This window comes from Emydura macquarii, unplaced genomic scaffold (assembly GCF_026122565.2).
Source record: "Emydura macquarii macquarii isolate MOO-44397 ecotype Brisbane River unplaced genomic scaffold, CSIRO-AGI_Emac_v2 contig_3295, whole genome shotgun sequence".
NCBI classification, from domain to species: Eukaryota; Metazoa; Chordata; order Testudines; family Chelidae; genus Emydura; species Emydura macquarii.
In genome coordinates this window covers 3,311,008-3,326,640 of record NW_027133432.1, presented here as the reverse complement: position 1 = coordinate 3,326,640, position 15,633 = coordinate 3,311,008, and the positions used below count along the sequence as shown (strand labels likewise).

The following is a 15,633-nucleotide window of genomic DNA, read 5'->3' as shown; positions in this document are numbered from 1 at the left end:
TCTAAGTGCTTTGGTATCAGGGGTACTATATATGTAAAAAAAGGTAATTGCTCTGGGTTCATATAAGTCTTTGGCATTTGTCATGCGAAGTGAGACATAACGATGTGCTCAGTGAGGAAAGATGCAAACTACTTCAGAGAAGCTTTAGTTTAATACTCTCATGATTTGTTTTAATTCTAAAAATAATCAATAAAAAAGAAACACTTTGAATGATGTTTACCATTCTTGACATTGTCAGTTGGGACTGCTGAGTTCTGATTCAGTGAAGCAAATGATTTTTGACGTCCAGAATTAAAACTCCCTGTTTTTTTTTAAAGCTGCATTGCACAGGCATGCACAGACAGGACAGATAAGATCCTGGAAGAGTGTGATTTCAACAGTCTGACAGTGCTTTCAATGTCTTTCAGAACCTCTCAACACAGTAAAGAATCTAAGGGTATATGATCCAACCACCAGCACACTGAGTGTTCGATGGGATCATGCTGAAGGAAGTCCTCGCCAGTATAAAGTATATTATGTACCAACAACAGGTGGTGCAGAGGAAATGGTAATCCTTCTTGTGGGTTTTGTTAGTTGTCTCAGATAAGTTGTCATATAAACCCCTGAACAGAAATTGGCAGTGGTATGATGAGTGCCTTAGCCCAATACAAGGATAATTTATATAGACCTTGTGCAAATTCTATTCTCTGCTACTCTGGTATAAATTCAGAGTAACTCAATGGAAGGCAGTGACCTCATAGCTTATTGCTACTTTTTTAATGTAATTTGTTAAGAAGCAAATCTTCAGCGATTAGATGTTAGCACATGAGAGCAACTGTTCTACAGCAACTACTGCACTCTTCCATCTGAAGACAAAATATATGGGCATTAATGTTATCATAAGGGGAAGGGCCAGTAGATAAGGATGCAGGAAACCTCATTTCTGTTCCCTTCTGTTCCCTTCTCTGCCACAAATTGTGTGACCTTATTCAAGTCACTTTGAATTCAAGTGACTTTCAAAACACGTCAGTGATTTAGGTGTCAACATCCCACCTTCTAAAATGACTTGGGCACTTAGGAGCCTAAATCACTTTTGAAAATCTTACCATTCACCTCTTTGTGCCTCAGCTTTTCCACCTGAAAAATACCAATAGTGCCACTTATCCATCTTTCAAAGAGCACTGTCCTGTGGATGAAAGGCACTCTATAAGTGCTAAGTGATATTGCTATATTAACCTGAGATGCTTGTTACTGCCTGCCTTTAGAAGTATGTAATGTATGTATTGTAATTGTTGCTGCCTGCCTTTAGAAGTATGTAATGTATTTATCTGATATTAGTATTGAACTCTAAAAATAACTAGACCTAAATTGAGATTATCACTACGATTATCACCAACCCCTTGTTTTAAACAAATCCATGAGGGTTTTTGCTGTTGATACCAGTGGGATCCCTAAGTCCACCACCGGTCAAGGTCAGTTACAAGGGAATATATAGCGTAGCAAATAACAATCACTGTTGGGAATAGAATCAAAAGTTTAAATAGAGAGAGAGTTTTATCAGGCCCAGTTCCAGTCTGCACAACAAACTTCTTCAGGAACTAAGGATCATCACAAACCTCACCCCTTCCACTCCAAGTGCAAGGCGCACTTCTTTGAACTTCTTCCTCTAACATAAACAAACACAGTAGCGGGGGCACACTTAAAAAATAAACAGTCAACAATACAAAACCCCTATCAAAACAAAACACTCCATTGCACCCACATTTCTTTGCCGGATGAGAGAGAGAATGAATTAGATATGACAGATGTTAGTTACGTTAATGGGTGGAAAGTGCTCAGATTGATATATGGAGTAGAATGAGTAGAATGAAGGTAATTATAAAGGAATAAGAAAAAATAAATTAAAAGTTAAATTAAATAATAACTTTTCCTTTAACTATTTTTACTTTTAAACTCAAAAAGCACCGTTAGCCATGTGCTTTGTTCTTGCTTAAGTAACTCACCTCTACCCAGGAAACTGCTATTTTGCCTCATAGTTCCACTATTCATATCAATAACTTTTAGTAATGAGAACCAAGTTTCTACAGCTGGTGTTTTGTATTTCTGGCCATCACTCATAACTCATGTGTAAATTGGGTGGGGTATGGACATTTATCTTTATATTATCCAGCCAAAGGTTTTTTTCTTTGTCTGAATTTCAGTTTCAGGTTTCACTTATGTTCTAGTCATGGAAGAGGTGTTGCCACCTCCCATCCAACAAATGACCCTTAGGAAGCACACAATGGTTCTTGACATCAGAAGCAGACTTCTAAACCAATGTGTGGTTGCAGCCTGCCATGCTAAATTGCAAGGATGTAGCTGTAGTCATGACTTTAAGTAAAAAGAAAATGTGCTTTTGAAGATCATTTATAAGAATGACTAGGCCAGATATCTGAAGCTGTTGTAAATCAGCCTAGCCCCACTGACTCCAGTTGTAGACTCCTTTTTGGGATCAATAAGAAAATGTAAAATAGTATAAACTAATATCTACAGTGACAGTCGTACTTGAAATGCTAAATTGTTTCACCCTTTATTTAAATACCACACCACTTTTTTAAATCCAACAGACAACAGTACCAGGGAACACTAATTATATCATCCTGAGATCTCTCCAGCCTGACACCCCTTACAGAATAACTGTGGTTCCAGTTTACACCGAAGGAGATGGTGGCCGTACATCTGACACTGGGAGAACTTGTAAGTACAGCGGTTGTATTTGTAAAATTTGAGGATTTATACATAAATAATTCAAAATGATAGAAGTTGCATAGTTCTAATTTACTTTACAACTTCTATGCAAATTTCCTTATCCTGAGTTAGTTGTAGGGTAGGTACATAGTTGTAGGGTTCACATGTATCATTGCATTAGTGATGATTCACTTTCACAACAGACTCAGTCTTCATTGTTCTCTATAAGGAAGGCCTCAGTCTGCTTCTGCTGAAAGGAAGGGTGCTCCAATGATGACGATGTTAGCCTGTGACTTGGGACATATGATTTCAATCCCCTGCTTCATTGCTGACTTTCTGTGTGCCCTGGGGTAATTCATTAGTCTCCCTGTACCTCAGCTGCCCATCTATAAAAAGGAAGATAATAGTGCTTGCCTACCTGACATGGGTGTTTGTGAAGATATACACATTAAAGACTGTGAGATGCTCAGGTACTATGGTAATGAGGGCCACATACGTACCTTAGATAGATGTGCTTTAAAGCTTTCATCTTAGCACATCTTGTGCTACTGTCTGAGTCCAAACAGAACAGAGCTATTCTTGTGTATACATCTCTGTAACACTTATTTTAAATATCCTTGGCTTAGTGGTGAGAGGAACGGCAAGAAACATGCAAGTTTACAACCCTACACCCAACACCCTGAATGTCCGATGGGAGCCAGCACCGGGTCCAGTACAACAGTATAGAGTTAACTACGCTCCGCTGGTTGGCCCAAGGCCATCAGAATCTGTAAGTTATTCAGCCTCTTGAGCATTCCTCAAAGGAGCGCTGAGATGTCACCTCCAATGTTCACTGGCTCATAGCAACAAAACAGTTGTAACCAGGGGCGCGAGCAGAATTTTCCTAAGGAGGGGGCCCAGAGCTCTCTCCCCCACACCCATCCCCTGCACCCAGCCCCACACAATATCCCACCCCCACTGCCTCTGAACCCAGTCCCGAGCTCTCACTTGCTGTTGCTGCACCCAGATCTGTGCTCCACACCTGGGACCCTACTCTACATACACTCCCCTCCTATTGCCCCCACCCAGCCCCACATTCTTCTTCTCACTCCCAGCTCCAAGTTTTCCCCCTTCATGCAGCCCTGCAACCTTCTCTCCCCTCATTCAGCCCTGAGCTCTTGCCCAGAGAAGGGTGGTCAGGCTGAAGAGCATCCTTCTCAGCAGAGGCCAGGCAGTTCTGAGAGCCCCTGACCCCATCCTCCCATTGCATCCCTGCTTCACCAGGAAGCACCAATAGCCCAGATTCAATCCTCTCACCCTCCTGGGGATTCCTGGTGCCTTCTCTACTCCACTTTCCCCTGGGGCTGGGGGTGCCTGGAGGGACTGCAAAGAGGGAGGGGCCCAGCGGGCTCATGGTTTGCAGTGCCACTCATATTTGGCTGGCCCTCATGATGGAATGGCAGCTGGGCCAAATTTTTAATTCTGGTCAGAAAACAAGTGGGAGGTCTGGCCAGTTCGCAGAATGAGAACTCCTGTATTTTACTGCCACATAATTGTGGCTTCTGCTGTTGAGTTTTCTGATGGGGCAAGCAGTACTGACTGGTTTTTATTGTGTTACTGTACTTGGAAAATACACCACAGGATCAGGACTCCAGCTTTCCTCCTTTCAATATAAATTACTCATAATTCATTTGGATAATAATAATTTTACAAGGCATTATCCATATTAGGTTGTTGTATGGAACTGTCAGATAAAACTTCACTCTCTTTTCTATCCGAGATTGTGGTTCCAGCGAACACTCGTGATGTTGTGCTGGAGCGCCTGACTCCTGACACTCCTTACTCTGTGAATGTTGTGGCTCTGTATGCCGATGGAGAGGGAAATCCAAGCCCTGGGCAGGGTAGAACAAGTAAGAGGCATAATTATATTTCTTTACTGCTGTCTTAGCATCTCTATTTGCTGCTCATATGAGTGAGGATTTGATTACATTGGCTACAAAAAAATGTGATGTACACTTCCCAATGTAGCTCTGCCTGTGCACCTGAGTTATAGCTGTTTTGATTTTAGATCTCTCTTGAACAACAGCTGCCAGTTAAGCCAGATTTTCTGTTAGGGTGACTGGATGTCCCAATTTTATAGGGACAGTCCTGATATTTGGCACTTTGTTTTATATAAGCGCCTATTACCCCCACCCCCAGCCTGATTTTTCACACTTGCTATCTGGTCACCCTTTTTTCTGTTGTCTGTAATGCAGATACATTCTTACTGGGGACTAGACTAGACTGACACTGAACTCCTTTTTCACTTGTGATGTAAGTTTAAATTGAACCTAGGTCTTGAGCATTAAAAAAGTCCTTTGGCCTATAAACAAACAACTACAGATACACTCCTAACTCTCTGTCGCTGTCTCCAAAAACAAAGACACACACATTAAACACATTAAAATGCATTAAAATGAACAGTTTCCTGCCAAAACAGAGGCATAAATTTCAGCTTGAATTCTGGGTCTTGTCTACCATAATAATCACATGAGTTCTGTTATTACCTAGTGAGATTGAAAGCACAAGGCCTTCTGTGAGAGGGTAGGCAGAAGGGATGCTCCAGATGAATAAACCTGGAGTGAACCTGGCTTATTCCAGCCTCATGCACGTAACTAGATGGGGTCAGCAAGTGAGGAGCTTGCCTGTGGCTAAACGTGCCCCCAGCCTTGTGCTGTATGTACCCTTTTCGCTTCTGTTTGCCTAGATTGATATCTTGCCTGCCCAAGTTTGGGCAGAAATCTGTATGGATGTGGATGTTCTTATTGCAAGCTTACTTACTTTCCCTCCCGTCCACAGGGCCCGAATTCTGATTAGTTGGGCCCTGCCTCTGTTAGGGCCTCTGGACAATGTCATGAAATTATCATCTACATTTGCCTATACGTGAACTTGCAGGGGTTCAGTGGGAGCCTCCGGTGTACGCCCCAGTGCAACGTCTGATGGACTGACAATGACAGCTCTATATCCCAGGGTATCAGAATATGAAAAGACTTCTGTCTTGATTGCACTTCACTGATCCTTATACATATTCCCCCCTTAGCACCTCGCAGTGGGCCACGAAACCTGAAGGTGTTTGATCCAACAACAAACAGCCTTTCTGTACAATGGGATCATGCTGATGGACCAGTTCAGCAGTACAGAATCATTTATTCACCCACCGTTGGAGACCCCATAGATGAATATGTAAGTGCTGTCATTTATTAGTAAGCATTTAAATATCCTCTGTTGGTTATTTCTATTAGAGAAAAACAAAAATAGCTGATATTTGGATATTGTACATTTTGATTGCTGGTATCTCCTCTCTCCTCACTTCAGTAGCTTTGTCTTCTCTTGTTCTTACCCTCTAGAAAAACCCACAACAATAACTTTGTCTTCTCTCTGTGTGAGTGTACGTGGGGAAGAAACAAAACTTTTGTGTGTCTGGGTAGATGTTTGCTTCCTGAACGAGGTCTGGAGAAGCCACAGAGAGCTCTGGGATGTTACTCTGCTGTGGGGATAGCTACAATATTGTAGAGGGAAGGAGATGAGGAGCCCAGTTTGTTAACAAGAGCTACAAAGTTATACTTAAAAATAAATTAAGCAGACAATACTGTTAACTTTAGGCAGGCTGAAATTATTGTGAAATGTTAAAGCAGTGGAGTCTTCCTTTCAGTAAAACTGATTTATCTATAATTTGAATAAAACACCACAGCTGGGCATTTGCAGTGAGATAAATCCATAAATTCTGCGGGGGTTGCTCAGTTACAGTTTATTACAATTATAGGTCAAGTACAATATTACCACATATTCATCTGTGTTTCTCTCGTGATTTCTAGACAACAGTACCCGGAAGAAGAAATAATGTGATATTACAGCCATTGCTCTCAGACACACCATATAAAATTACTGTTGTGGCTGTGTACGATGATGGAGATGGTGGACAGCTGACAGGAAAGGGACGAACTGGTAACTTAGCTTTATCAATAAGTGCTATATTCTCATTTCTCCTCATTATTTAATAGTTCTGCTCCGGTAGTTCGAGAGGCTCCCATCTGTTGGGGCCCAGTTGTTCTAGACACTGTACAAACATATCCAAAGTCATGATTTCCTCTTCAGGGAGTTTACAGTTGCTATTATAATAATAATAATTCTAATGCTTATTCTTTCTTTTCAGTTGGGTTGCTTCCTCCTCAAAACATACATATTTCAGATGAGTGGTATACACGATTCAGAGTTTCTTGGGATCCTTCACCATCCCCTGTTCTTGGGTACAAAATTGCATACAAACCTGTAGGTAAGAAAACCTGTCTGCTTTGAAGAGAACACTTTGAAAACAATGAGTAATGAGTTAAGAGAGACATGTGGAAATATCCTGTGTATCCTCATGAAAACAGAGCCCTTTGCTTCTAAGGTGTTTTCTTTATTTCCTTTAATTTGTGTGTTTACTGATTTTAAAAGAAATTTTCCCATTAACTTCAGTGTTCACAAGAAACCATAAGTTAGAACACCAGATACATTGTCACACACATTACAACACATTTGATTTAATTATATAGTTGACATTTAATACAACTATTTTATCTCCTGTCCCAGGCCCGTTTCCTCTCATTTACACCAGTTTTTCACTTTTACACTTCTTATTTTGCGTGGAGATGCTCCTGATTTACACTGGTGTGTGACCAGACTCAGGTCCAGAGTTTGAATGCATGACAGTCTTTAAATGCTTTTATTTCACATGAGAATGAATCTACATTTGCATGTTCTCTGAAAATTAAATTAAACACAAATGTTGCACAATAGCTAGTAAAGATACATGTATTTTATTTGTAATGAGTATCTTTCCTTAAAGTAATAGGTTTAAGAAATAACAAGTATATTTTTTAAAACCAAGGACCAAGTTTTGTTTACACTTAAAATGCTGTATTGGCGCAGCTGCACCGATGTAGCACTTTAGTGAAGACTCCACTATGCCAGAGGGAGAGCTTCTCCTATTGGTTGTAGCGAGAGGCAGCAGCTATGTCGATGGTAGAAGCCCTGCCGCTGACATAGCGCTGTATACAATGGATTATTCACCCCCCTGAGTGATGTAGTTATACCTATCTTAGCTTGTAGTGTAGACCTCGCCTTAGAGGCTGATCTAGAAGTATAATGATAATGCCATAGCAGAATGCTCATAGAAATGTGTGTCTTTTTCTGTGGTTCCCTTTAATTCAAGGTTCCGATGAGCCAATGGAAGTGTTTGTTGGGGAAGTGACTTCATACACATTGCACAACCTGTCTCCTAGTACTATCTACGATGTGAACGTTTATGCCCAATATGATTCTGGACTCAGTGCTCCCCTGATCGATCAAGGAGCTACATGTAGGTCAAAACCACTTTTTTTGTAGTCACGTAGGATATAATTGTTGAAGTGATCTCATGTTGGCTGAAAAGTCCATATTTAGGGCCTTGATCCTTAGATGGTCTGAAACCCAACAATTATGGATGCTCACACCTGTCAGGATCAGGCCCTTAAATAAAATTAAGCTTAGAAACCCAAATTATTTAAACACTGCTTTTACTAATGGTTTGCAATAGACAATGGTCTAGTTCTGTTTCTTACAATTTGTTTGACTGAAGCTGGGTCCCCGAGGCGCTCGGCACTTGCCACACCCATTGGCTCCGTATGTCGCAGGGTGCAGTCAGCACCGTGCAAATTAAGGCCCATCACTGCTTCTGATGGCATCTTATGGTAATGTCCAGTGATTACACATTCCGTCAAAGCTGAATCTGCTCAGTGGGAGATTGGTTTGTTTCTGAACTCCGTTAATGAGCTATTCAAAATTTCAGCAAAAGAGAATAAGTTGTAAAATCCTGATTTTGGTAAATAGTCCCATTAAAAGCTCTTTGCACTGCCAATAAATAAATAAAATAAAATACAATGGGGCCAGAGTCTGGCACCCTTTCTCCATGCTAAATATCTTTACTTTATAAGTGGTTCTGTTGAGTTCCGTGGGACAGCCCATAGAATAAGTTATTACTTAGCATAATAAAAGGTGTCAGAATTTGGGCTTTTGTAAATAGCAGGGATTAGATCTATGGGACCAAACAGAGATGATTTGATTAGAACTTTTTTTTTCTTCTCTGGATTTTTTTAAAAAAAGAAACCCACATGTGGGCAGAACTTATTGCCATAGTGATAGATGGGCCAGCAGCTACTGATGTCATTTTTCTTTCTGTTCTGCTTAATTTTATATCTATTGTATTATATTTCCCAGATAATAAATCAAACCCTTTCCTTTTTGCAGTGTACTTGAATGTCACTGATCTAACAAGTTACAACGTGGGATGGGATACCTTCTGTATCCGATGGTCTGCTCACCGGTCAGCATCATCCTACAGATTGAAGCTAAACCCTGCTGATGGTAAATTCCTTTGATTCCTTGTGTTGTCTGTGGGCAGATGTACGTGTCAGTTTTACGCCGTGACTAAACAAAGGGTTGTAATGTGACAGGCTGAGTGCCCTGCATTGGTGACAATTTCAACTGCAGCGCTTCCTCCCAGTATGCAGATCCTTCACCACACAGTGTTGCTGCAGAGAAGCTTCCCTGAGATGGGAAGAGCAAGCGGTGGAGCTGTCACTTGCCCCATTTCAGCATCCTCCCTACACCCTCCCTTGCTCTCTTCCACACATCTATGGAAAGAGAAGTATCAGGCTCTGCATTTTCCTTTCTTTGGGTTTGTTTTCACAGGATCCAGAGGACAAGAAATTACAGTACGTGGGACAGAAACCAGCCATTGTTTCACTGGCCTTTCACCAGACACGGAGTACAATGCTACTGTCTTTGTTCAGACCCCTAACCTTGAGGGACCTCCCATCTCCGTGAAAGAGCGCACATGTAAGTCAGGCAATATGAACAGTGAATGCATGAAAGGAATGGGATCGAAATAGTCCAGACTACAGACCTTACACTTGTCTTGTTTGTACAAGATGTACAGTGCAATTCCCGAGGGGTCTGTTTTCCTGTGTCTCCAAGTGTGAGTCAGTGGCACACTGCCTGAACTGGGGAACAGAGAATAGTAATTATTTGGGGCACATTTAAATGAAGTATTACCTCGCTCAGGTTAAGCCCATCGGGAAGTAACCACCGAGTGAGAGATTTCTCAGTTTGTGTAAATGCAGCAGACCCTGGCCCCTTGTCAGATTTAAGGACTTGTTTCTGTAACAGGAGATTTTTCTTTGCTGGTTAGGAGTTACTTTTCTGGCCTTGGTCAGCAATAAAAGCACTGATGGTTCTTTCCTCAGTCATGCACAGGGTATTTCACATGGCTGGAGTCTTTCCTTGCGTAAAATGTTATGCTAAGTAACAGGTTTTAATTGTTTCACTGCAGTCATCAAACCTACAGAAGCACCAACTGAACCTCCGGCTCCTCCTCCTCCACCCACAATCCCGCCAGCTCGGGATGGTAAGTGTGCATTGTAGATTTGTGGTATATTTTGTCTTATTCGCTGCATGCCCATGCACTGAAAAGTTAGATTTAATTACATTTCTCCTAACTTAGAAGCAGCTTTAAAAAAGGTACAGGCCTGATGATCCCCCGGGCCACTTTGATCCTTTGCCTCAGTTCCAACACCATCCCCTGCCCGGTGTAGATGGGGGAATGAAGCATGGGCCTTATTGCTTTTATACTAGCTGTTTGCTATGGTGTTGCACTGGGCTCAGGTAGCCACTGGGTCATGGTAGCAATGTGCAAAGATTTTGGGGAACAGCTAGGACTCTCAGTACGCATTGTGGACTTGTGACCTTTGCCTTTAGCATGTGAACCTATTTCTGATGTAGATGGCCAAGGAAACTGGTGTTAAGTTGCACTCTTCAGGGTTTTGTTTCATATGAACTTTTTGAACATATATGCCAAGATTTGACCTGGGATGTCCTTGACTGCGTTGTGTGAAAATCTGCAAAACCCAGGAAATATAAGTAATGCAAGAGAAACACTATTTTTATATTTAAGAGTAGTCTGCAGGTTGAGAATATGATTGAAGTTTGCTGAATGTTTGCTCATCATTCTTACTTTAAAACTATCAGAATAGTGCTGTTAGTGCACAGTCCTAACTGAAGAGTGTATTTTAAGAGTTCATTGCTCTATGTTTGCCTTTCAGTATGCAAAGGTGCCAAAGCTGACATCGTGTTCCTGACTGATGCTTCCTGGAGTATTGGTGATGATAATTTCAACAAAGTGGTGAAATTTGTTTTTAATACTGTTGGAGCCTTTGATTTAATCAACCCTGCTGGAATTCAGGTGGGTGATTTCCATTTAATGCATTTGGCAGGGAAGTTAAACAAACAAACCTGAATTCTTGAAGTCTCATCAACCTCTTTCCATTGTGGAGGATTTTTGCCAATTATTATGGTAATATGTTGTCTCTATAGACGTGCATTGTGCTGTACAAACATAAAGGAAAACATAGTCCCTGTCTAGAAGACTTGACACCTTGAAAGACAAAAAAACTGATGGAAAGCAGATGAAAGGGAATCAACATACAAGCAGAGTGGGCAGGGTGCTCAGTAGTTGATGTAATGTTAGTTGCATGTTTTTGTTTCTTTGTGCATATAAAATATCCTCAGCTGCCCCTCTCCATAGTTGTTATGAATGGGGTAATTTTTAGTGTCAGCAGAAGTGGGCTTTGAGAAGGAGTGTGATGATGAGTGAGAGTAATGTTGTGGTGTGTCGATTCAGGAAGAGTGTTGCGGGCACACTGGGCAGAAGAAAGCACGGAGACAGCTGCAGGAGAGTGGGAGAAGAGGATTCACTGGATGAAATTGGATTATCTTTAAAGAGAAAGCTATAATGAATAGTGGGGAGGCTAAAAGATTTGCCTCCTGGGGTTCAACGTGTCCTGAGGAGCCTTTAATTTTGTCTTACAATAATCTCCCCGTGGTTCTAGACCCTGCATCATGATGGTTATCCTTCTAGTTAAGAGGAACTAGATAGGAGCTCTGTTCCTGCGTTTGCTCTTTGATTAGCTAGAGGTGATTGACATGAGACACTCCCTTACCATAAAGATGTCTCTGGAGCTTTGCCAGCACCTGCTGGTGCAAGACTATTTTCCCTTGTAGGAAGGAAGACAGTGATTTTCCTTGGAAGGATGTTTTATTTCTATTTCCCTGAAAATGCAGCACCCAGTTATCTTGCTCATGAACAGCTCTCTCCTCCCACATGTATGGCTCAGGGTCATTGGTTCTCCATATTTCATTCTGCAGACATACTTCTAGAGAGAAGGACCCCCTCCTGGAATATCTTCTCTCCAATATCTCCATCCTGCCTAGCTCTTATCTCACACTGCTTGGTTTTCAAAATGTTTTCTTCTTTGGACCAGCAAGAAAGTTTCTGCAAATTACTATTAGTCCACAGATCACAGGTCGAGAATCACTGACCTAGCTGCTGTAGGAGAATAGTTGTGAACTTTCTGGGCTTACTAAGGAAAGACTTAAAGCTCCTTTTCTCTTTTGCCCTCGGTTACTCACACACATTCTTAGTTCTTCATTGTAGGTATATATGATTGTTAAAAAAGATAAACTTATTCCAATAAGTGTATAAGTAAGCTTAGTAAGGCATGGTAGTAATATAAATGGGACAGACTACAAGGAAATGCAAAATGAAATATACATTATATACATAAGAGTAATTTTAGAATATTCACTCTAGTTTGCATGGATATATACTAATATATAAGACGAGTTAATGTTCCAATTCAGGAAGTGTATTATATTTTATGTATCATCTGACTGAAATTCTGTCACATTCCCTGTTAATTGCTATGTTATAAGCTTCTTGTGTTGTCTTGAAATCTTTACCAATTTTTATAGCCACTCTATCCTCAGCCTGAACTAGAGAATCAGTACTAAATATGGTACCACCATAGTTATAACAAGTATGTTTAGTGTTAACTCATTAATGTATAACTTTATCATTTTTATACCTATATTTACATCTGTCAGTCACTGGTTTTCCTGTTTTTCAATGGTAACTTGACAAGAACATAATTCACTTTAGTGGAGAGATCACTTGAAGACCCAAAGGTATGAGACTGAAAGCTGTGATGCATTGCGTTTCAGGTTTCCTTTGTGCAGTACAGCGATGAGGCAAAGTCTGAGTTTAAACTGAATACATATGATGACAAGGCACAGGCTTTAGGTGCACTTCAGCATATTCAGTACAGAGGAGGAAATACAAGAACAGGTACCTTTGATAAATAAATATATATTCCTTTCAAATAATCAGGTTTTTTTGAAGACCTGTTCATTATCTTAATCTTGTGTAGTTTAAGGCCAGGGCTTTATGTTTTACTATGTATCCTGTTGTTCTTCAGAGCAAATATTTTCACTGGCAAATGTGGCATGAGTTCTCATTCTTTGTGCAATTTGCAGGCAAAGCCCTTACATTTATCAAAGAAAAAGTCTTGACTTGGGAGAGTGGCATGAGGAGAGGTGTGCCCAAGGTACTCGTTGTCGTCACAGATGGTCGGTCGCAGGACGAAGTTAAGAAAGCTGCAGCGATCATACAGCACTCTGGTAAGCAACTTGTAGGATGTAGATAATTCTGACATTCATTTTACTAAAGAGTTTAAGTCATGCAGTTTAAAATATGGGGAATATAACAGTATCAGGTATTGCTGGTCCTTTATTCATCATAAATAGCTTATAGTTCCTAAGAGAGACATTCGAATTACAATGTATTATTTGGAATGGCTCAAACTGTTTTAAGAATGTTAAGATAGACTGGACCTGATTCTGGCCTCTTCTCACTCTGTGGACAGATCTGACTTAAATAGTTTCCTGGAAATTCCCCTTGCATAGGTACAGAACTCATCCTATGTCACTCCTGGTCCCTGTTCTGGGCTGGGGGCATTATTAAGTGCACTTCAGTCTGATGATCCTAACCTGCTGGAATGGTTCTTAGCGCGCTTTTACAATGGCACAAGTTAGAGCAGCCCTTTATCTACTCTAACTTGAGCTGGGTCTGACCTGGCCACTGGCTTTCCCATCCCTGGGTTTTGAGGAGGAGGTTTCCATTTACAGTCCCTCCTTGGATGCACTGAGTGTAGCGTAGTGTAGCGGAGGATCTAGTTCTCCAATTCTGCATTTTTAGTGCAATTTTGACATACAATATAAGCAGCCTGGTTGCTAATTCCTGCGTGAGCATTTGTTGAGCTTGTTTCTTTGTGTCTGTTGATGAAGCCTCAGGTTGCTTTGTTACCTTAGAATGCTGTATTTGTCCTTTAAAGGTTTCATATTAGCTATCAAAAATTTGTTAAATTGGCCAAATTCAGCCCTAGTATAAGCAACCATACTAAAATCAGACAGGGCTGATTCTATCCCCTAACTCGTGTTTAATATCATACCTGTTTTGATTGCTGATACTTACTAAAAGAACAATAACAAAACAACCAAAGGCTCAAGAAAGCTTAAAGTGCATAATAAAGGCAATTATATTTGTTTAGCAGTAATTATGACTGCTGCCTTCAGTGTTTGGGCTGCATCCAGCATTTGAAATGGTACAGTTTAGACAGTTTCTTGTCACTCTGAAACTTCTTGGGAGAATCACTTTTGCATTCTGAACTGTTTGATGGCAAGTCTCTTTCCTTCAGCTTCATCTTCTTCCTAATCTTCAGGTGTATCAGGGAGGTGACAAAGGAAGTGGTAAAGGGGAGTTATTGATAGGATAAAGGGATAAGGTGGAAATGAGGGCAGAGATGTCGGCAGAGACAGAATTGTGCAAAGCCCAGAAGCTGAAGAAGATAAAGTAAAGCTTGATGTGCAAGGCAAGAAGAAGCCATTGGAAGGATCTGAAGAGGAGAATGACATGGTCTCAGAGGCAGATAATGAAGACAACTTTAGCCATGATGATTTAGATGGACCATGGTAGAATGAGATGGAAATCAAGCAGCAAAGAAAGCAAGAGGTTGCAACAGTCAAGGCAGGAAGTAACCAAAGTATGGATAAGGATTTTAGGCATAGGGACAGAAAGGAAGGGTCAAATTTTTGAGATGTTGTAAAACAGTTAGGATTTGTATGTTTTGTGTGAAAGGCTAAGGAGTCTGTGACACCAAGATTGTGAGCTTGAATGATGGGGAAGATGATGACATTGTCCAATGGCATTGGAAGAAGGGGAGCGAGTTTTGGAAAAGACATGAAGCGCTCATCATAAGCCTTCTTGAGTTTAATTAGGTGATAAGATATCCAGAGTATATGTCAGATAGATAGTCAGATGCAAGACTGGATGGAAAAGGAGAGGTAAGGGATAGAGAAGATTTGTGAACTGTTGGCATCGAGATAACAGTTGAAGTTTGGTGAGTGGATGAGTTGCCTAGGGATAAGCTATGGAAGGAAAAGAGAAGAAGACCAAACAGTAGAGTCCTGAGGGTTGGCAAAAGTGTGGGAGAGGAAAGGAAGAAGATAACTAGATGGAGCAACCTGAGAGGCAGGAAAAGAATCCAAGATGAGAGAGTGATCAACAGTGTCTAAAGTGGAAGAGTATTTTTTTAATCATCCTTTTTATTTAAGAGTAGAGCCTGACTAATTTTTTTATTAGTTTGTCTTGGCAGTAACCCAGAAGTGTCATGCTCTTCATTTCCCCTCATACTCCTTCCCTTAATATTTTTAAGGATCTCTCTCATAAGATAATACTGTACATTAGAAAACAGTTCATTTGCTGTTTGGCTTCCAGGAGTTTCTATAGTAGTTGTTTAATACCAGAAAATTCAGGCTTTCTATTCAGTATCTCCTGGTTCCAAATAAATGAGGATACCTAAGTTCTTCATTGGCATGAGTTTCTTCACCCTCTTCTTGCAAAAAGGAAATGTTCAAAATAAAATACTTTCTTCTTCTTGATCCAGGGAGATTGGCTGTGCCCCTTTGATCTAAAATGTGTACGTAGGTGTTAGATGA

At 40.7% G+C, this 15,633-nt stretch overlaps 1 protein-coding gene across 2 annotated transcripts in view; it reads left to right on the top strand.

Annotated features, from left to right (window-relative positions):
* The window catches only part of COL12A1 (collagen type XII alpha 1 chain), a 128,984-nt gene that overhangs the window by 74,685 nt on the left and 38,666 nt on the right, over positions 1-15,633 (top strand). For both annotated transcript variants that reach the window (XM_067532701.1, XM_067532702.1), the window contains 14 exons: positions 408-547; positions 2,586-2,715; positions 3,333-3,475; positions 4,466-4,595; positions 5,765-5,907; positions 6,540-6,669; positions 6,878-6,997; positions 7,919-8,065; positions 8,992-9,108; positions 9,436-9,582; positions 10,076-10,150; positions 10,845-10,984; positions 12,802-12,925; positions 13,114-13,257. In XM_067532701.1, the coding sequence (XP_067388802.1) occupies positions 408-547; positions 2,586-2,715; positions 3,333-3,475; positions 4,466-4,595; positions 5,765-5,907; positions 6,540-6,669; positions 6,878-6,997; positions 7,919-8,065; positions 8,992-9,108; positions 9,436-9,582; positions 10,076-10,150; positions 10,845-10,984; positions 12,802-12,925; positions 13,114-13,257 (1,830 nt within the window). The remainder of the gene's footprint in view (positions 1-407; positions 548-2,585; positions 2,716-3,332; positions 3,476-4,465; positions 4,596-5,764; positions 5,908-6,539; positions 6,670-6,877; positions 6,998-7,918; positions 8,066-8,991; positions 9,109-9,435; positions 9,583-10,075; positions 10,151-10,844; positions 10,985-12,801; positions 12,926-13,113; positions 13,258-15,633) is intronic.